Raw genomic sequence first — 23,172 nt, forward strand, 5'->3', positions numbered from 1 at the left:
GGGAGTGCATAGCGCTTCCGTACAGACGTCACCCTGGGTGGGCCTTAATTAGCCCGCCCACGTAAAATGGCGACGCGCCCCGGATTGGGGTTGCCAATCGGAGGCCTGTCTCCGTGCGCCGACACTTCAACTTCCCCTGACGGGGGGGAAAGTCCTGCCCCTGGTGTAGGGGAGAATTTTATTGCCTGGTGTAGGAGAGAAATTTATTACCTGATGTAGGGGAAAACTATATTACCTAGTGTAGTGAGAACTTCATTACCTTATGTAGATGTACCTTTAACATTTGGGGTGGAGGATAACTGGATTATTCTCTAGCAGGGGTGTCTTGATTACCTAATATGAAGGTGTCTATATTTTTCCTGCTCTTTACCTTTCTATTTCCCTCTTTTTTTCTTTGCAGGATTACAGTTTCTAACTCGAACATACACACATACGAATTAGGAGCAGGAGTAGGCCACTCAGCCCCTCGAGCCTGCTCCGCCATTCAGTAAGATCATGCATGGCTGATCTGTTTGTAACCTGCTGCCTACCCCCAGATAACCTTTCACCCCCTTGTTTATCAAGAATCTATCTATCTCTGCCTTAAAGATATTCAAAAACTCTGCTTCCACTGCCTTTTGAGGAAGAGAGTTCCAGAGACTCACAATCCTTTGAGAGAAAAAAAATTCTCCTGATCTCTGTCTTAAATGAGCGACCCCTTATTTTTAAATAGTGACCCCTACGTCTAGATTCTCCCACAATAGGAAACATCCTCTCCATGTTCACCCTGTCCAGACCTCTCAGGATCTTAAAGATTTCAATCAAGTTGCTTCTTAATCTTCTAAACTGCAGTGGACACAACCCTAGTCTATCCAACCTTTCCTCATAAGACAACCCACTCCTTCCAGGTATTAGTCTAGTAAACCTTCTCTGAACTGCTTCCAATGCATTTACATTCTTCCTTAAATAAGGAGACCAATACTGTACACAGTACTCCAGATGTGGTCTCACCAGTGTCCTGTACAACTGAAGCATAACCTCCCTACTTTTATATTCAATTCCCCATCACAATAAACGATAACATTCTATTAGCTTTCCTAATTCCAGCTGATCTCGGTAACTCATTGTTTAAGTGCCTTTTTAATGCATTGCCATTAGCTGCCACTTTCCTTATCAATGAAGCTAAATTTTATTTTGAGGACCCATGGGTTTCAGAGTCACAGAATTGTGCATTAGCTCTGAATTTATGGAGAGCATGAGGACGCTGGGAATGTTCCCAGTGGATGTTGGCAGGGGTGGGGTTGGGGTAATCTGGGAATCAATTGCAAGGCTGGAATTCATGGCCTTTGCCATGCTGCTGTGAGAAGCTGGAGGACCTACTTGTCAGGACAGTGCTGACAGGATTGTCACAACTCTATGGTTCGCTAGGTGAGAGGGCAGTTCAGAGCCACCCACCTAGGTATGGGTTTGGAATCCCATGGAGGCCAGAGCAGTTAAGGAAGGCAGCTTTCCTTCCATGAAGGACATTCTGAGACTGGTCACTTATAGTGCTACCAGCTCTTTATTTCCAGATTTTGTTGGAGTGAATTCCAATTTTCAAATGGGCACAGTGAGATTTTTACCAACTTTCTTTGAATTATTATTACATGCCCTCATGCAGTAACCGAACCACTCCAGTCTGCACTGCACCTTTGTCTGCCTGTTAGAGTGTTTGATGTCAAAGTCATTCATGCAGTGCCTATAGGGTCAGCCCGAGGAGGGGATCATTTTCCTGCATGGACAGTAGGATTGCAGCTCACAGCTGACCCCTTTCACCTAATTCTTAAATATACTGAACTTCTAGGTGCCGTTGTTTTTTTCATGACTGACTTAGAATGTTTTCCACTTTATAAGTGTATTGGAAAACTGAAGTAAAGAATTAAAATGTCACTTATTTCCACATGTCAAAATTAACGTTAAAAGCTGTTTCAAAAGTTCTGCTCCAAACGGTGACCACAATATTTGGTATTTTTGTTTTTGTACAGTGAGTGTTTTTGTGCTAATCTTCTGGTTTTACCACTCCTTGCCCTGAAATGAAGCTTTCGGCCTTTGGTGCTGAGGGTGTGAGGTAACTTTAAAGACATCCTGATTGGTTAAATGTTGTAAGTTTCAACAGAAATTGCAAAATATGCAGTCCTTGCACAAACACTCCCTCCCAGCTCATGAAAATGACCATGTACCATGTTATTCCTGTACTGTTGATGTGAATAACATTTAATTCAAGTTACTTTAATTCCTGCGGGACTACCTAGTGCCTAAATCATTAAAATTTTGGGACTAGTTGATACTATAAACACCATTTTAACCCTTTCCTTACAGGAAGCATCTGTTTTTATGTTGTTCTAATTCAGAATTTAAGATCATTGTAACAGACAATCTTACAGAACAGAAGGAGGCCATTTACCCATCATGAAAGAGTAAATCAATTAGTCCCATTCCCTGGCTTTTGCGCTTGGCATTGCAATATTTCCTTATCATGTATTTATCTAATTCCTTTTTAGAGTTATCATTGAATCTACTTCCGCCGCCCTTTCAGGCAATGTAGTTCTGGTCATAACTAGTCACTGCATAAAAAAATACTCCCCTCAGTTCTTTAGTTTTAAATCTCAAATCTTAAATCTGTGTCTTCCGACCCTCCCGCCAGTGGAAATGGTTTCTCGCTATCTACTCAATCAAAACCGTTCATGATTTTGAACACTTTTATTAACTTCCCCTTAACCTTCACTATTCTAAAGAGAACAATATCAGATATGTAGTGATTACTGTTGAAGCGTTAACTTTGAGCAAACAAGCATGCAGCCCTAGTCAAAAGTCTCGCTGTTCTTAAAAGAGCAGAATGTTTTAAACATTGTAAAAGGAAAGTGCACACTGCAGACTGTGGGCACTTCAATTTGCAGAAGTGTCAATGTAGCAAATTTAATTGTCTCATCTGATTGATGAATTTCTAATCTAGCCCTGCTGTAGGAAATATGTAGCAAAATACTGCAGTAACCTTTAAATATTCAAATCACAATCAGTACATGTAATTTACGAGCACTGAGCTCTGTTGGAGATCTTATCACCTCCGCTCACTGGAAGGCCCCAGACTTCTATACAGTTATACTCAGGGGAATTTCCCCCAGGTCATACAAAGTCATTTTCACTACTCTAACACCAGAACAAACACTTTGGTCCATCTCACTCATTCCCAGAGTTCAATAAGTCTTAAGGTTATAGGTTCAAGTCCCACTTCAGGGAGTTGAGTACAAAGTTGAAGTGGACACTCCCAGTACAGTGCTGAAGGTGTCCTTCATAACTGAGGTGCCATCTTATGGATGAAATGTTAAACCGAGGCCCGGTCTGCCCTTTCAGTGGAGGTAAAATATCCCATGGCAGTCTTTGAAAAGCAGACAAGTTTTCCTCAGTTACCAAGGTGACATTTATTGCTCAGCCAAGCTCACAACTGATTGTGGGAGTTTGCTGTATGCAAAGTGGCTGCTACATTCCCTGTATTACAACAGTGACGACACTTCAAAAGTACTTCATTGGCTGTAAAGTGTTTTGAGATATCCTTAACTCGTGAAATGTATGATGTAAACATAAGTTCGTCCTTTCCTTTATGTATGTAATAAGACCCTGATTTTCATAAATATATGAGGCTTGCATCTGGTTGAGGCTACCTGAATAAATGGTGTTGTTGAATTTATCACCAAGTTGGAAATGGAGTGGAAAACTGACCAAATTACTACAGATGATGAAAATGTCAAACCTCTATTAAAAATAATCTGGTTAGGCCCCAGCTCAAGAATTATATACAGTTCTGGGAATTATACTTTAGGAAGGGTGCCAAGGGAATGCAGAGAATGTTTACTAGAAAGGTCCAGAGATGAGGAACTTGAGTTATGTGGAGAGACAGAGAGCTGGGATATTTCTCTTCAAAGCAGAGAGGCTTAAGAGGAAGTTTGATGGAGGTCATCAAAATTATAAAATGTTTTGATGAAGTAAATAAAGTAGCAGGAAGACTTAATTGTATACTAAATGGATGTTTAATTGTGTTCAGGTGGTGGGCAATAGCTGTGCTCCGTGTGCTCCTAGATATAGGAGCAGGCTGAAACTGTAGTGGTTGGGTTAGGAAGTGTATTTTTGTAATGTTTGTCTCTGCAAATAAAGCCTTAGAAATGCACAAAGTCTTGGTTCCTTTCAATCCTTCACCACCTGGCTTTCTGGAACAGAACATGGTAGCAGAGAATGACTGCTTAAAAATGAAGGTTGGATTTTTTTTGATCAGATATAAAACAGATCCTTATGGCCATTGTAGAAAATGGCAGGAAGCAAGTTTAACTTGTTTAGGTATGATTACTCTTCAAAAAGTAGAAAACTGTAAATCCTGGAAATCTGAAATAGAAACAAAAAGCACTGGGAATACTTAGCATCTGGCAGCTTCTAGGGAGGGAGACACAGAATTAATGTCTCAGGTCTGCGACCTTTCCTCAGAAATGGGATAAGTTAGAAATGTAATAAGTTTTGAACAAGGAGTGGGTGGGTCAAGGACAAAAGGAAGGTATGTGATAGGATAGAAGATGGGAGAGATTGAATGACAGAAGAGTTCATCTTCCAGGGACAAGAAAAGAAGCAAAGGAACAACAATGTGCTGAGAACAGATGCTGCTGAGTGAAAAAATAACGGGATAAGCGAAGAAAAGGAAAGAAAATGAGCAACCGAGTTTATGGTCTGAGATTGTTGAAATCAATGTTGAGTCCAGAAGGCTGTAAAGTACCTAATTGAAAGTTGATCCTGAAGCTTACATTGGGGCTCACAGGAACAGTGCAGCAGTTCAAGGACACAGATGCCAATGTGGGAACAAGGCAGAGAATTAAAATGGCAGGACACTGGAAGCTCAGGGTCATGCTTGCAGACTGAACAGTTCCACAAAGCAGTCACCCAAACTGTGTTTGGTCTCCCCAGTGTAGAGAAGACCATGTTATGAGCAGTGAATACAATATACTAAATTGAACACATAATTGTACACATAAATTGTTGTTTCACTTGGAAGGAATGTTTACTGATGCTGCCTGGCTTGCTGAGTATTTCCAGCATTTCCTGTTTTTATGATTCTTTTTTGATGAACTCAGAGTCTGAACCTGATGACCAGTGGAAGAATAAAGTGAATATATGGACTTGGTTCCACCTCTACCAAAGAGAAAACACAACAAGGCCTTGGCATTGTTACCTCCGATAGACAATAAAATCAGAAGTAAAGTATTTTGTGAGCTGGATGCCCATCAATTGGATACTGATGAAAGTTTAGACCTTCTATTAGAGTTCTTGGATTAAATCTACAAGAAAGAAGATCACTAAAATGCCTATGTGTCATGGTCAGAATTTGAGAGATTTCAGAAAATAGAATGGAAGAATTTCTAATGGACTTTAACAGATTGTGTAAAAGATTGACAAAATTCAGTTTGGGGATTTCTGGGTTGGCAGTAATGTTTAAATTATTGGATTGTGCTAAGGTGTCTCATATGGAAAGGCAACTGGTTCTAAATAGTGTTTGATTCTCAGAGAGGGAGATCCTGTTAGATCAGATGCCTGCTGCCTTAGAAGTATTCCCAAGGAAATAAACATTTCTTTCAACCTTTATGGAACAAATGAGACGTTCCAAAGTAACAAGAACTCAATGAATGCCAGATTTTGAAATAGTCTAGATATTGAATGTTGGGGTCAACACAATGGAAGGATTGAAGACAGGCCAAATGAGGATGAAAATACCTCTATGAGATCTGGCTATTACAGTGGAAGACAGAATTGGAACAGCAATAATGAGCAAATGAATTCCAGGAATGCCCAACGAACAGATAATATGGGCTAAAAGTGTGACTTGAGGTATGATAATGCAGTGAACTTCCAAAGTGGAGATGCAGGGTCCTCTTCCTCAGGGTCCTTTGCCACATGGCAAAGACAATTCTGAGGATGGGAATGATGATAATGATGAATTCAAAACAAGGAGTTTTAGCCCTTCAATAAATTTGTTAGCTGTTGGCTCCTTCAACTGTGCAATGCTTTATAGTACACATACTTCAACAGTATGTGGGGAAGCTTAGTTAAAATGTAATCTCGATTTAATAAATAGTGAGGATTGATGCAAAGTTAAGGAATATAAAAGTCTGCTTGCTTTAGATTTGGTGATGACAATTGTCATGACCATGGATCATACACCCCAAATTACTTACGGACATATTTAATTTTAAGTAAGACGTGTTTTTTTTTAAAAGAACATATAAGCGAAAGCTGGCTGAGATTGTAAAGCACCACTTGCTAGAAAATTCTATGTGGACTATACTTGACCAACTAGTCCAGAGAACGGAATGCCACACCTAAAAAGGCATCAAGGCCTACTTCAGACAGAGACATTGCAAAGGAAAAGATACAATGCAAAAACTGAACTGTAACCTCCTGTGGCTGCAGGGATAATGAAGGCTGATTGCCATCTTAGCTGAAACCACCTCCTGTGAGTTATATCCTGGACTGTGAACATGATGTGAGTTGAAAAGAAAGCAGGTTTGGGCGAAAGACGTGTTTGTTTTTTCCCTTCCAGGAATACACGAGAAAAGGAGTTAAAAGCCACTGCAACCCTAGTTCTGTGTGTTAGTTTCAGTGTTCCAGGCCTGGTGTGCGAGGCTGTGCTGTGAAGGTCATAGCTGAAGAACATCAACTAGGCATCCCTGCTCTTGCAGGTTAAAAAAAGTCCTCTCTCTCTGATTGCTGAAAGCAAGTCATTCGACAGCAACACTGCAGTCAAAAAGGAAACAGGACAACTCTTTTCAGCTAACCTGCAGAACCAAGAATCTACAAACCAACTGCTCAACTACCAAAGTCAGCTCTACCAGAATCACCCAACTTAATGGCCGCAATGTTTCATTATTTACTCCTCATGGACCAGCCAAAGACTGATTTTTATATCTTTTTTAACTCTTATTTCTGGACTCACCTCTCATTTCTAATCTGTGTGTATATGTGTTGCGTTTTTATTTTTTTCTCTCTCGTGTTTTAGTAACTAAGTAACTCATTATTTCTTTAACTCAAGAAAGCCTGGTTAAGTTGGCTCCTTTAAAAACATAAATAAATTTGGACTGGGAAAAGGTATCCACGAGCGAAGGGATCTTTTTAAAATTAACCTTGTTGCGACCAACCAAGGGCTTTGAATAAAGAAGGGGAGCCAGTTCATACCCCTTCACCAGGGAGCATAACAATTTGGGGTATCTCATCCGGGGTCATAACAAATTGAGGGAACCTTACCCGGGGACCAGTCGTAACACAATACATTGAGGTCACTAAAGAGAGTTGTAATTCCATGGAAAATAGCTGGAGTAAGCTTGAGTACTTTATCTGTACTAATGTAATCCCTCGTGAGGTACTTTTGCTGTTGAGTAAACCTTCTATGCAAAAGGCACAAATTAAATTGGACATGGAGCATGAGAATGTGATTATTTCTGGAAACTCATTGGATCTGCAGTTTACCCAGTCAGGACTGACGATTCTCATCATGACATCAGGTGATAAAAATCAGAGAGACAAAGGAAAAACAAATTCTCTCAAAGTTACATAAACAAACTTTTCTCACCCTATTTGTCAAAGATTAAAAATCCTGATAAAAGATGCAGGTGTGGTTGATGAAGAATGTATAAGGCTAATAAAAGAGATTAGAGAGGAGTGTGAAATCTGTTAAAAAAAGATTGAAGGACGCCACCATGTCCTATTTTAAACCGTCCATTGGCATGTGACTTTAACGAGTTGCTGTAGATCTAAAGGTATGGGAAAAAGATAGAAGTATTTTCATACTATATTTTATAGACCTGGTGACTAGAATTAGTCTCTCTTCTGTAATACATAGTAAAGACAAAAGGGTTATTACAGACTGAATCATGGAGAAATGATTAGGGACTGGACTTGGTGCACCAGTGGAGTTGCTGACTGATAATGGAGAGGAATTTGTCAATAATGAGTTCAGAGGTATGTGTGAAAACATGAACATTATGGTCATGAATACGGTAGCTGACAGTCCTTTTAGCAATGGACTCAATGAAAGAAATTCTGTGGTGATCGATGCATAAAATTTTAGCTGATCAACCAGATTGCAAGTTAACAATCTTCCTGGCATGGGTGATTCATGCGAAGAATTCACTCCAGGTGGTTGGAGGGTATAGTCCTTATCAATAAGTCTAAGGGTGAAATCCTAAGTTGTCTCTTCTGTGCTGTGTGATAGTCCTCCTGTTCTAGAAGCACTATAATTAGTTCCATACTTTCAGTACATTTGAATGCTTCATATGCAGGAAAATAAATGTTCAACTAGTCTGAGGTCTTGAAGAAAATTCACAGAGTCATTTAGGGCACAGAAGGAGGCCATTCAGCCATACAAACCTATGCTGGCTCTACATGAATCAGTTCAGTTCGTTCCACTCCCCTGTTCCATCCCTACAGACCATCCAATTTCCTTTTGAAATCATTGATAATTTTTGCTTCCACCACCCTTGTGGGCAGCAAGTTCCAGGCCATTACCATTCACTGTGTAAAAACAGTTTTCCTCACTTCCCCCCTACATCCCTTTCAATTTTCACTCTATCCATTGCTTCTGCTTTCTCTAAGACAGAATTAAATTCAGGAGAGTTTAGTGTATTATAAAGGAGGGAGTGGCAGGCCAGTTAGCTCAGTTGGCCAAATGGTAGCACATGGACCAGGTTAACACCAACAACATGAGGTCCAATCCCCATTCTAGCTGAGGTTGACTCAGGGCCTGCTTCCAGGCCCTACCCACAGTAAAAAAAATCATGGCACTGTGGTTTGGCGAATAATTGCCAAGGACCTGCCTTCCGGCAGAGAACTGAGGAAGAAGAAAAGGGAGGGTCATAGGGCATGGAAAGGCCTTGGTAAGGTAATAAATTGTGATGGTATGACTAAATATGATAATAAAACAGTTAAAGCTCATGATTAATCAGAAGAAATTACAAAATCTCATCTCAAGTACCCACTCTAGGCAATTAGTCCTTGGCTGTGATATCACTGTCCTGTGTGTCATTATCACTACATGACCCTAAGTATACTAGTCTTTCCAGGACCTCCTCCCTTTCAATTTTCACACTATCCATTGCTTCTGCTGAGACAGAATTAATTTCAGATGACCACTATCCAGTCCTTGGTCTATTGTATTCTGTTCCTCAGGACCATTGTCACAAAAACGCATGAACACTTGAGGTACAAGGTGCCTTATTTATTTCTATCAGCTTCTCAGGGTTTTTGTGACAATGCCCCTGAGGAACAGAATATAATAGACCAAGGGCTGGATAGTGGTCATCTCCTGAAAATAATTCTGTCTCAGTAGAAGCAATGGATAGTGTGAAAATTGAAAGGGAGGAGGTCCTGGAAAGACTGGTATACTTAGGGTCATGTGAATGATAATGTTGAGGCGGTGGCATAGTGGTATTGTCACTGGACTGGTAATTTGGAGACGCAGGGTAATGTTCTGGGGACTTGGTTTTGAATCCCACCATGGCAGATTCAATAAAAATCTGGGCCAGAATTTCAAGGCTATGGGCCAAGTGCTGATAAATGGGATTAGGTAGGTAGTCAGGTGTTTCTCACGTGTCGGTGCAGACTCGATGTGCTGAAGGGCCTCTTCTGCACTGTGTGATTCTGTGACACACTGGACAATTGCCTAGAGTGGGTGTGTGGGTGACATTTATTCCAGAGGGATCTAGTGAATGGAGGGATGCAACAATTGTGGGACATGCAGGAAAAGCTACTGGTAAGTTTAAATATTGGCTGATTGTTCAGTCTGATGGTCAAGTAGTGAGGTCCAAGGACTGGCTGAATGGGATGAAAGAGTGAGGAGTAAGAAAGTGCAGTGTGAGTACTGACAATGAGTATGAAAGTGAATCTTGTGACAGAAAACAATCACGTGCCAGAGAAAGATCCTCCGATAGTATAAGAGAGATCTCATTGTAGTAGTCCAACCAGATATAAAAGTGCAAGTAGGGACATAGCTTGAATAGATTAGACAATGAAATAAAGGCCATCCAACAGGCTTGGAACAGATCTGGAAGTAAGAGTCCTCATGACTGTGAAGTTTTGGTGGCTGCTCTTGAGGATAAACTAATAAGAGAGGCAGAAACAAAGCTGGAGAGAGCTTGGAGTTATTCTGAGGTGCCAGATAAGGGGCAAGCAGCTTTGTCACATTGGTGAAAAGTCCTTGCAGTTGGGACTTATAAAGCTAAAATGAAGCTAATTGCTGGGGATTTTGAAGTGTAACTGGATGATGCAGATGTTAGTGTGTACTCTCCCAAAGCTGGAAAAGTAATCTCCAAAATCTTTTTAGCTGTTTTGGCTAAAGTCATGGGAGTGTAGATTAATCAACAGAAAAGCCACATTTCTGCAGGACAATGCTGTTCAGGGAGAAATGTCTCTGAAACTGCTCAAAGAGGCAGCTGAAGAGAAACTATGGAAATGAACAATTACCCCTATGGCCTGAATCATGCTTCCAGGATGTGGTATTTTATGCTGACGTCCGTTTTGCTGAAATAGTTTATGTCCAACTAGATCCAACTTAAGCAGATCCTACAGTATGTTATTGATGTCATAAAGAGAAACTTTCAGGCACCTTCATGATCCATGTTGATGATTTCTTATGGAGTGGGACTGTGGAATTTGAGAAATGTGTTGTAAATAAGATTGGAGTAGAAGTTAACGTTGGAAGTTAGGTCTGTGGGGCTTTTAAATATAATGGCTTAGATATTAAATGAAGGTTGTAAATAACTTTAAATCAACAATCCTATTTAGAAAACTTCTATCCTGGTTAATCATACCGAATCATCACAGAATGATAATGCTGCATTTAAGGAAGAAACAGAGGAATTGTACAGCTTGATTACTTGGTTGAACACGTTGTGTGCTCAGACTAGATCAGATGATAGTTTTGATGTGTTGGAGTTAAGTATGGATTGGCTTGAAACAAAGACTGGAAAGGAAATCTCTAAAATTAAATGGGTAGATGCAAGGCCAAGCTTCTTTCACTAATGTATGAAGAAATTGTTAAGGGTTCTAGAAGTGGGTGCAACACAATGTAATGCTTTGAACACAAAAAGACATAATAACATATAACACCCCTGGCTGGTGAGTCTAGAAGCAGGGGACATAGTCTCAGAATAAGGGGCAGGCCATTTAGTACTAAGATGAGGAGGAATTTCTTCAGTCAGAGGGTGGTGAATCTTTGGAATTCTCTACCCCAGAGGGCTGGGGAGGCTCAATCATTGAGTATGTTCAAGACAGAGAATGATAGATTTCTAAATATTAAAAACATAAAGGGATACAGGGATAGTGCAGGAAAATGATGTTGAAGTAGAAGATCAGCCATGATTTCATTGAATGGCAGAATGGGCTCGAAGGGCTGAATGGCCTTCTCCTGCTCCTATTTCTTATGTTCTTATGTTCTAAGTCATTGATTATTTTGGTTGTATGTATAAAGTTTAATTTTTATTTAAAAAGAGTAAAGGGAACGTGTTAATTCTTCACTAATTGGGTGTTCAGTTGGATCAGGTAATGAGCATTAACTGGGAATCAACTTGTGCTCCTGAATATAAGAACAGACTCTAACCTTAGTGTTGGTTTTAGAGGTGAAAGTTTATAATGTATGGCTCTACACTAAGAACTTATAAGTTTTCAAAACTTAAGCTTGAGTTATATTCTTCACCTCTTGGCTATCTGAAGTGTTGGTAACCAGAGGACACCGATTTAAAATAATTGACAAAAGAATGAATGGAGAAAAGAGGAAAAAATACAGTGAGTTGCTGTGATCTGGAATGCCATGCTTGAAAAGGTGGTGGAAGCAGATTAGATGGTAAGTTTCAAAAGTGAATTGGACATATAATCAAAGGAAAAGTTTAAAGGGCTATGGGGAAAGAGCAGGGATATGGGACTAATTGGATAGCTCTTACAAAGAGCTGACACTGGTCTGATGGGCCGAATAGCATCCTTCTACACCGGATCATTCTACAATGGAAGCACTTAGCAGGTCAGGCAGTCTCTGTGGAGAGAGAAACAGAGCTTTAACATTTCAGGTCAATGATCAGAATTGGGAGATGTGAGAGATGAACAGATTCTCAGCAAGTACAGAGTTAGGGAAAGGGGGTGGAGGGCAGAAACTGATTAAATGGCCGAAGTGTTGTTTTTATTGTTTCATGGGGTGTGGGTGTTGCTGCAAAGGCCAGAATTCCTTGCCTATCCCTAATTGCCCTTGAACTGAGTGTTTTGCTCGGCCATTAGGCTAGACCAGGCCTGGATGGCAAATTTCCTTCCCTAAAGGACATTAGTGAACCAGATTTTTTTTAAATGACACCATTACTGGGACTAACTTCCAATTCCAGATTTTTATTACTTAATTGAATTTAAATTCCACCAGCTGCCAAGGTGGGAATTGAACCAGTGCCCCCAAAGCATTAGCCTGAGCCTCTGGATTACTAATCCAGTGACATTATCATTCTGGCTGGAAGCAGGAGACACCATGAAGAAGTTCCTGACACTGATGTTTCGTCAACTTTGGTTAGTGACAAGGATACTTCGTCCCACCTTTAGAAAACATTGGCTCACTCCCATCAGCACATGAGCCTAGAAACCTCACAACTGATGTCCACGATAGAGGCTGCTTAATGTTTCATTTCAACAGGCATTACCAACTACTGTCCACATCACAAAGTCTCAATAACTAAATTGGAGCTGGAAATGCTGCTAATATATTGCAGTAAGAACAGAAAATGATGGAAAAGCTCAGCAGATCTGATAGCATCTGTGGAGAGAGAAATAGAGTTAGTGATTCAAGTCCACATGACTCTTCTTCAGAGCAGTGTTTGATCCATTGCTGCTTTCTTTCTTCACCTTAGCCCAGGAGAATTGGGAACAATTGTAACACCTGAATATAGTCATTAAGTAACCATTATATATTCAAGAGAACCAGATGGTGAAGGATATAACTCAAGCCAATCTTTCTCCATGTCCATAAGCATTTATTTACAGTGATATACATTATAAATGTGTGCCCCCTACCCAAACCACCAGTTTCAGTCTGTTCCTATTTACAGGAGGACAAGCAAATCCCCAGCTAATACCCACCACCTGCATATATTTAAATACAATGAATATGTAATTAATAACCATGAGGTAAGTCCCATCTACTGCCCCTCAAAGGCACTAACACCAAGAATGGTTTTATTCTGATAATATGTCTCCACAGCATTCTCACTGCCAGCTGCATCTGAAAGCACAAAGGAGATAAACTCTGCAGCTCTGATGACAATGAAGGGTTGAATATTTGTAAATCTACTGTCAGAGTCAGAGGTTATTTCGCTACCTCTAGACTCAATTATTGCAATTCTCTCCTGGCTAATCTCTCCACCTTGCATCCTTCATATGCTTTCAGGTCATCAAAATCTCTGCTTCCTGATGCAAGTGCCATTTACCCATCACCTCTCTACTCGCTGATCCACAGTGGCTTCTGGTCCGCCAGCAGCTCAAATTTAAAATTCTTACTCACAGTTTCAAACACGTCCACTGCCTTTTCAATCATCCCTTTTCCAGCTCTGTAATCGCCTCCAGATAACACTCTGAGATCTCTGTGCTCCACCAGTTCCTGCTTCTTGAACATCCCTAATTTTAATCGCTCCTCCATTGGTGACCATGTTTTCAGCTGTCTAGGCCCTAACTTCCAGAATTCCCGTCTGCATCTTGACCTCTCTTTCCTCCTTTAAAATGCCCCTTAAAATCTATCTCCTTGACCAAGCTTTTGGTTTTCTCATGTGGCTCAGTGCTAAACTGACCCATAGGGCTTTTTACTTTGTAAAAGGTGTGATATGAATACAAATTGATGTTGAATGCAAGCCTCTGACTGCTAGACTTCCGATGACATCAGTGACTATCAGAGGCTCGTTGTGGAGGAAATCAAGGTAGATAGATATTAGTGGGCTATGGCTATTCAGTCTTCCTGTGTAAAGGAGACTATAAAAATGGCATTTCTGTTGAAGTTACCAGTGATGGAGACAATAGCAGTGATTTCTAATTCTGCTTAATTGTATGAGATTGTAAGGGTGTACTTGATGATTTTATTTATTTTGTTTTATTCGTTCATGCGAGAGTCACCGGCAAGGCTAACATTGTTTGCCCATCCCTAATTGCCCTTGAAAAACATACGAACATACAAATTAGGAGCAGGAGTAGGCCATTCAACCCTTCAAGCCTGCTCCGTCATTCAATAAGATCATGGCTGATCTGTTTATGTTTCGAATTCCACATTTCCATCTACCTCCGACAACTTTTGATTCCCTTGCCTAACCAGAATATTTTAAAATATTCAATATTTAAAATGTAAAAAATATTTAAAATATTCAATGACCCCGGGGCCATTCAGCCTCTCGAGCCTGCTCCACTATTCAATAATAAGATCATGGCTGATCTGCCTGTGGCCTCAACTCCACAATCTGCCTACCCCCAATAACTCCTTGTTAGTGAAAAATCTACCTACCTCAGCCTTAAAAATATTCAATGACCCTGCCTCCATTGGTCTCTGGGGAAGAGAGGCCCAAAGACTCACAACCCTCTGAGAGAAAAATTTTTCTTCATCTCCATCTTAAATGGGAGGCCCCTTATTTTTAAACTGTATCCCTTAGTTCTAGATTATCCCATGAAGGGAAACACCCTTTCAGCATCCACTCTGTCAAGTCCCCTCAGGATTTTATATGTCTCAATAAGATTATCTCCCATTCTTCTAAACTTCAGTGAATAAAGGCCCAACCTATCTAACCTTTCCTCAGAAAATAACAATTTCATCCCAAGTATCAATCAAGTGAACCTTCTCTGAACTGTTTCTAACAAATTCAGATTTATATAAGTGGTGGTAAGCTGCCTCCTTGAACCACATTAAGTAGTATTTGAAAAAGTTGCTGATAGAAACAAAATCTCTGCAATTCTTGGCTGTTTTGCCAAGATAACCATGAGATGGTCAGTGAAATCAATACTGTTTATTGAACTTATTAATTGACTAGGTTAATTCACTTAATTATTCTAATGTAATCGTTATAGAGCTAATGCTTACAGAATAATAGAAAGAAAGGAAGATTTCCCTTTACATGTCTTGTCCTGTCCTACCTGTAGCTCCCAGGAGATTTGCTGTCATGGTATGTCAGGCTTAAATATAGCTTTATAGACTGCTTCTCGTAACCTCAGAACATTCCAATTCATGCACAGCAAGATCCCACAAACAGCAACATGACAACCATGAGATAATCTGTTTCAGTTATGCTGTTTGAGGGATAAATATCGGCCAAGGCACCGGGGAGAACTCACCTGCTCTTCTACAAAATAGAGCCAAGGGCTCATTCATGTCCACCCAGAAGACAAGACAGAGCTTTGGTTTAGCTTCTGAATCAAAAGCCGGCATCTCGGATAGTGCAGCACTCCCACTCCCTCAGTACTGTACTGGAGTGTCAGCCTGTATTTCGTGCTTTAACTGTTGAGGTTAATGGATGGCTGGTAGTCCAAGTTACAATGTCAAGGCAGTGCCAGCAGCTCAATAATAGCCATAGGCCAGGGAAATGAGAATTCCACATGTGCCTGCTAGCATGTAAATGTTCCGCTCATAAGCAGGTTGAATATTAACATTAGCTGACAGCTGACATTGCTAATGACTCTCTCCTAACACATTAAAACTCATTTAGAAAGGTTCCAGATATTTCACTAAAAGCACTTGTGAACTGTTTAAGTGTTGTGGTGCATCATGAAACAGGAGGACAAAACAGTGTCAAACTGGCTGTGTAAAATAGGAGATGGAAATTCGCCAGCTTGTTTGACATCTCTGCTATTTTTATGCCCATTGAGTCAATGGGCAGGTCTGTCAAATGAGCTTGAGCTGCTGAACCACTATCACGCGATTGATAATTTAAGATAAAACATCAGTCTTAATCTAACTGAATGATGGACCAGGCTGGAGAGGCTGAATGGCCTCTTGCTGTTCATATGTTCTTATAGCTTTTTTTAATTCTTTCATGGGATGTGGGCATTGCTGGCTAGGCTAGCAATTATTGCCCATCCCTAGTTGCCTTTGAGAAGGTGGCGGTGAGCTGCCTTCTTGAACCACTGCAGTCCATGTGATGTAGGTGCACCCACAGTGCTGTTAGGAAGGGAGTTCCAGGTTTTTGACCCAGCGACAGTGAAGGGACGGTGATATATTTCCAAGTCAGTATGGTGAATGACTTGGAGGAGAACTTGCAGGTGGTGGTGTTCCCGTGAGTCTGCTGCGCTTGCCCTTCTAGGTGGTACTGGTTGTGGGTTTGGAAGGTGCTGCTGAAGAGCTTTGCATGGGTTCCTGCAGTGTATCTTTTACTTATTCTGCAATGAATGAAGACTGGATGAGGGATAAATATGAGAGTCGTCTGCACAAAAACCTCAGTCCCTAATGTGACTGCAAAATTGGAAATTTCATGTGCAATGATTGAACACCTATTTTGAATCACTTGGCCAGTTAGAAAGCTTGGGGAGGGCTCCGAGTCAAAGAGTGACCATTAAAGAGCAACAGGTGCCTGTGGAACTACATTCCCAGAAAAGAATCAGTGTTTTCAGGAAAGAAAAGGTACATTAAAAACCTTACAATGTACCTCAAATGTTGGTGAGACTCTTCAGGAAATGTTTGAAATCATTTCAGTAAGGGTCTGTGAAAGCACACTGTCCTTTCATTATTGAAATCCAAACCCAGCTATCAGGATATCAATCTCTTCTATTTGATCAATGTGTGCCATCAATACAGAAGTGAACAGAACTAGGCAATAAAGAGGCAATTTCACAGCGAGGTCACGCAATAGCTGACTGGGGCATGAGGGGGCATGGGGGGTGGGGTGGGGCGGGTGGTGGTGGTGCATGAAGAAACATGGATGAGTATGGGGAGGGTGAGAAGTTGTGAGAGGTGGGAGCTGGAGGGCCTTGGTGTTTTTATTTTAACGGCGTTGAAGTCCCAGGATAGCGAGAGAGACCTTTCAAACAACCTGCCTCTGCACTCGGCAGCCCCTCTGGCTGCCTCCCAACTTTTTCCCAGGTCGGCTTGCCGACTCCAGCCAGCATCCGCACGCCCCCAGCCCCCAGCCCCGGGCAATAAAGACCCGGCCTTGGCGTGCCGAGAATTTTCCGGACCCGCCTCGAGGATTAGAATTAAGGTCACAGAGTGAGGTGTACACTCCTCAGTCCCATCGGGATCTGTCTGACCTGAGAGGAACTGGTGGAACACTGCAAACGCAACAGCATCCAACTGTGCTGAAGCTGACCTGTTGGGGCAGAGGAGATGAAGGATCTTCTCGCATCTCATCCTGTAAATAATCTGGTGACCGTGATACTGGTGAGAGTGATAATGGTGATAGTGACACTAGTGACGGTATATTGGTGAGAGTGATACTGGTGACAGTGATACAGGTGATTGATAATTGTGACAGTGATAATGGTGGCAGTGATAGTGATACTGGGGATAGTGATACAAGTGATCGTGATAATGGTGACAGTAATGCTGGTGACAGTAATACAGCTGATAGTGATAATTGCGACAGTGATTATAGTGACAGTGATAATGGCGACAGTGATACAGGTGATAGTGATAATTGTGACAGTGATCCTTGTGAGAGTGATTCTGGTGACAGTGATACTGGTGACAGTGACACTGATGGATAGTAATACTGGTGACAGTGATACTGGTCACAGTGATACAGATGATAGTGATAATGGTGACAATCTTAATGGCAAGAGTAATATTGGTGACAGTGATACAGGTGATAGTGATAATAGTGACAGTGATAATGGTGACAGTGATACTGGTGACTATGATAATTGTGGCAGTGATAATTGTGACAGTGATAATGGTGACAGTGATACTGGTGACAGTGGTACAGGTGATAGTGATAATGGTGACAGTGATACTGGTGACAGTGATACAGTTGATGATGATAATTGTGACAGTGATAATGGTGACAGTGATACTGGTGACAATGATACAGGTGATAGTGATACTGGTGGTCGTAATACTGGTGACAGTGATACCGGTGACAGTGATACTGGTGACAGTGACATTGATGATAGTGACACTGGTGACAGTGATATTGGTGACAGTATACTGGTGATAGTGATTCCAGTGACAATGATACTGGAGACAGTGATACTGGTGATAGTGATACTGGTGGTCGTAATACTGGTGACAGTGATACCGGTGACAGTGATACTGGTGACAGTGACATTGATGATAGTGACACTGGTGACAGTGATATTGGTGACAGTATACTGGTGACAGTGATTCCAGTGACAATGATACTGGAGACAGTGATACTGGTGATAGTGATACTGGTCACAGCAATACAAATGATAGTGATAATGGTGACGGCCTTAATGACGAGAGTAATACTGGTAACAGTGATACAGGTGATAGTGATAATTGTGACAGTGATAATGGTGACAATGATTCCGGTGACGATGATACAGGTGATAGTGATAATTGTGATAGTGATAATGGTGACAGTAATACTGGTGACAGTGATACAGATGATAGTGACACTGGTGGTAGTAATACTGGTGACAGTGATACTGGTGAGAGTGATATTGGTGACAATATTACTGGTGACAGTGACACTGGTGATAGTGACACTGGTGACAGTGATATTGGTGATAGTGATACTGGTCACAGTGATTCAGATGATAGTGATAATGATGACAGTAATACTGGTGACAGTGATGTAGGTGACTGTGATAATGGTGACAGTGATACAGGTGACAGTGATACAGGTGATAGTGATAATGGTGACAGTGATAATGGTGACTGTGATACTGGTGACTGTGATAATGGTGATAGTGATATTGGTGACAGTGATACAGGTGATAGTGATAATTGTGACAGTGACAATGGTGACAGTGATAATGGTGACAGTGACACTGGTGACAGTGATACAGGTGATAGTGATAATTGTGACAGTGACAATAGTGACAGTGATAATGGTGACAGTGATACTAGTGACAGTGACACTGGTGATAGTGACACTGGTGACCGTGATATTGGTGATAGTGATACTGGTCACAGTGATACAGATGATAGTGATAATGGTGACAGTAATACTGGTGACAGTGATATAGGTGACTGTGATAATGGTGACAGTGACACTGGTGACAGTGATACAGGTGATAGTGATAATTGTGACAGTGACAACGGTGACAGTGATACAGGTGGTAGTGATAATTGTGACAGTGATAATGGTGATTTCGATAATGGTGACAGTGATACTGGTGACAGTGATACAGGTGATAGTGATAATTGTGACAGTGACAACGGTGACAGTGATACAGGTGGTAGTGATAATTGTGACAGTGATAATGGTGATTTCGATAATGGTGACAGTGATACTGGTGACAGCGATACAGTTGATAGTGATTATTGTGACAGTGATAATGGTGACAGTGATACAGGTGATAGTGATACTCTGTGGCAAATGTAGGAAAACCTTCACCATAAAAATTGCTCTGATATAGTTGCAACAGCTTCTGTTATCAATTTGGAGAATCTACCTTGCTTTCTATGACCCTTTACCAACAATATTTGTGATCCTTTTGATGTATTCTCCATTTAAAGTATTTTATTTTCTGGTTTATAGGCAGATTCATCAGCTGTGCCAGGAGATCAACAAAAGGGAGGAAAAAAGAAGCTTCTTCCAGAAGAGGTAAAAGAGCAATATTAATGTGATGATAGAAAAATGTAGGAAATATGGAATTCAGGGACGTTGGGAAACAGAGCACGTCACTCAGCCTATGAGGGGCTAAATAGGCCCATGTTTCAGGTGGAATCCCCAAAAGCAAGGCTGAAGATGAGATGTAAACCTCCCTGCTTCTGTTCCTGACTTAGATCATGTTCCTCTGTCCATTCCCATCCGCCTGCCTTTGAACCTGCCACATTATAGATGTCGCCATTGAAAGTACCAAGAATGCCAAGAGAAGGGAAAGGGAGCTGATTTTACCACTCCCTACCCCGTGTGACTTTACATCTATCCAATTGGAGATTAGTGAGCTGAGTATAGTGGGATCTTCTTGACCTTAAAGGTTTTATCTATCGGGGTGTTGAACTATTTTAACCAGATGTTACTGTGCAGCCTCCATTACCTGCACTCCCATTGCCCAACCTCAATGATCAGAAAGAACCATCAGATGGAGGAAGCCTTGAACATGATGGGGCTGGGTGTGGTCCCTGTGCCCATTCCCACCAACACTCATTCTGCCTGATTCTAAAGAGGGCTGGGTAACAGGTGAGCAATGCCCCCTATCCCAAAACAGGCAGGAACCAATTCAAACATGCAAATGGAAATCCTGTTGTACATAAGACTCTCCAATTGTTCCCACACAATTTACCCACCTGGACTCAGCAGTGCTTAAAGGGTGTATCATAAGCTCCTCTGGAAGCACAGAATTGATTAAACTTGCAACAAAGGACAGCTTTTCAAAATGAACTCAAGAAAGCCCTTACATTTATATTCCACGATCACAGAATATCTTTAGCATTTTACAACCAATGAAGTAACATTGAAAATTTGCCACTGTCGTAAAACAGGAAATGTGACATTCAATTTGTACACAGTAAGATCCCACAATAGCTTTGAAATAAGCCACCAGATAATCGGTTTTCATGATGTTGGTTGAAAGAGAAATATTAGCCAATTTTAATTGGTGGCCGTGTCTTCAGTTGTCAAGGCCCCAAGCTCCGGAATTCCTTCCCTACACCTCTCTGCCTCTCTAACTCACTTTCCTCCCTTAAGACTCTCCTTGAAATCTAACTCCTTGACCAGTCTTTTGGTCCACTGCTTCAATATCTCCTTATGAAGCTGAGTGTCAAGTTGCTCCTTTGAAGCACATTGGAATGCTTTATTATGTTAAAAGTGCTATTTAAATGTTGTAATGTGGCCATTCTTCAAGTATGCTTCCCGCTGGTGAGCATCAGAAACATATTTGGCCATAAAAGTAACAGCAGAGAAGTTTTACCTGACCACCACATTCACAATTTCCAGCCAGGGTCACTGTATAGTGACCAGCAAACACTGCACCTCCCCACCCCCAATCCCACCCCAGCAGATATTCTGCTGACCAGCCCAGAGACGCTTGCCATAGTGGAATGGTTCACACTGAACTAGCTGAGAAGACCAAGGGATGATGAAAATGTTTCTCAGTTCATTGAGGAACCAGGAGAAAAAAGGCTTGAAGGTTGTGACTTTAGTTGGTTTTCACATGATGCAACAATTGATGGTTTATGTAGTACAAGATCCTGTGTTAGTCACTGTGTGGTGAATGGCTGACTCAATGAGTGAATCATTTCCAGTCTAGATGATTTGGTAGACATTGAGGTGAATCATCGATTTGCTTTACGGACTTTTGTTGTTATCCCACCTAAACTCTGAACTTGTCCGATCCAGGAACTCCATCTTGGAAACATGAGAATGAAAGGATTAGCTACCGTGCAATATTAACGGAGATACTGTTCATGAATGTCAGATGTACAACCTGTGGAATCCAGGACTTGGCAAAAGCCAACAAAAGTTTTGCAGCCAAACCTCACTGATTTCAGCAAGCTGGAGATGCAGGAACTTTGAGTTACTTTTTGTTTTCATTTTAAATGTCTTGGATGTCATTATCAGCTGTTACAGTGACAATCGCCGTTTTACAAATCTTGGTCGCCCGACCTGGACTTCCTGGCGAATTAGTCTTTGGCAGTAACCTGTTCAGTCATATGACCTTTCACAATCTGTGAGCGGGAATGGTGTGTCTCATCTTCATTCTCCACCCGGACACCACTCCTCACAAACAAGGAAATCGAGAGGGTCACACTCTATAAAGAAGGTCAAGTTGTATTTCTCGTGAGAAATCCTACAACACCTCATACTATTATCAGAATGGCATCGACAATCAAAGAGTTGCACACAGCAAGGAAAAGAAAAGCAAAGTGACAGTATAAACCTTGGAGACCCCATCTGACCACACAGTCTGGTGGGGCAGTTTTAGTACAAGGTTAGTCTTCGTGCCACTTGCTTGTGCTGCTTGCTACCCTTAATGTCCCCATTAGCACATTCCTTGGATAATATCACCACCATCAACACCCCTTTGTCCTTTTGTCCATGACATCTTTGGCAATCTCTTCTTTGCCTCCATCTATCACTGGCCCTCTATCCAGCTCTACCTGTCCCACCCCCGTCTACCAGCTTATATTTCACCTCATTTCTATATTTCTTTAGTTCTAATGAAGAGTCATACGGACTCGAAATGTCAACTGTGTTCCTCTCCGCAGATGCTGTCAGACCTGCTGAGTTTTTCCTGCTATTTTTGTTTTTGTTTTAGTCTTCATGCTCCTTTGCCTCTTGATTGGGGGTCAGTAGTTTTGGTTGGAAACAACCTAAAGAAGGGAAGCACCTTAAAAAGAGGAAGGGGCAGATATAGAGTGGGCTTGTGAAGATAAGTTGCCTGCATGTTGATGTGGAAGGGAAGCTACATGGAGTTTGCTATCTGTTCCAGGAAAGAGGAATTCCCAACTGGAATTCCACCAGTGTAGTTCCTTCTGACTGTTTTCACCTTCCCGTCAGTCTGTGTTCTCCCTCTATTTCTATTCAAAGAAAGAAGAAACACTAGCATTTACACAGCACCTTTCATAGCCTCAGGACATCCCAAAGCACTTTCCAGCTAATAAAGTACTTTTGAGGTGCACCCACTGTTGTTATGCAGGAAATACATTAGCCAGTTTGTGCACAGCAAGCTCCCACAAACAACAATGTGATAATAATTGGATAATCTGCCTTTTAGTGAAGTTGGTTTGGGGATAATTATCAACCACGACATTGGGGAGAATGCCCCTGCTGTTCTTCAAAATAATCAGACAATCATTGACTCGTACATCACAGAGGGCAACTATCCAACCAATCATGATTTTTTGAAAGAACTTTTAAATTAGTCCCGCTCACCAGCTTTCTCCCCATAACTCTGAAAATTAGCCCTCTTCAAGTAGATCTTGAGTTATGTAACAAGCAGAGTCATAACGGGCGAGGGCTTAAAGGACAGTAGTGTAATGGGCGGGGGTGTAACAAGCAGGGG

General features: G+C 41.3%; 1 protein-coding gene across 1 annotated transcript in view; it reads left to right on the forward strand.

Moving 5' to 3' along the window:
* lcp2a (lymphocyte cytosolic protein 2a) overlaps positions 1 to 23,172 on the forward strand; it is a 156,121-nt gene that overhangs the window by 37,907 nt on the left and 95,042 nt on the right. Inside the window, exon 4 of the mRNA XM_078550495.1 lies at positions 19,704 to 19,769. Within this exon, the coding sequence (XP_078406621.1) occupies positions 19,704 to 19,769 (66 nt within the window). The remainder of the gene's footprint in view (positions 1 to 19,703; positions 19,770 to 23,172) is intronic.

Source organism: Cetorhinus maximus, chromosome 10 (assembly GCF_964194155.1).
Source record: "Cetorhinus maximus chromosome 10, sCetMax3.hap1.1, whole genome shotgun sequence".
NCBI classification, from domain to species: Eukaryota; Metazoa; Chordata; class Chondrichthyes; order Lamniformes; family Cetorhinidae; genus Cetorhinus; species Cetorhinus maximus.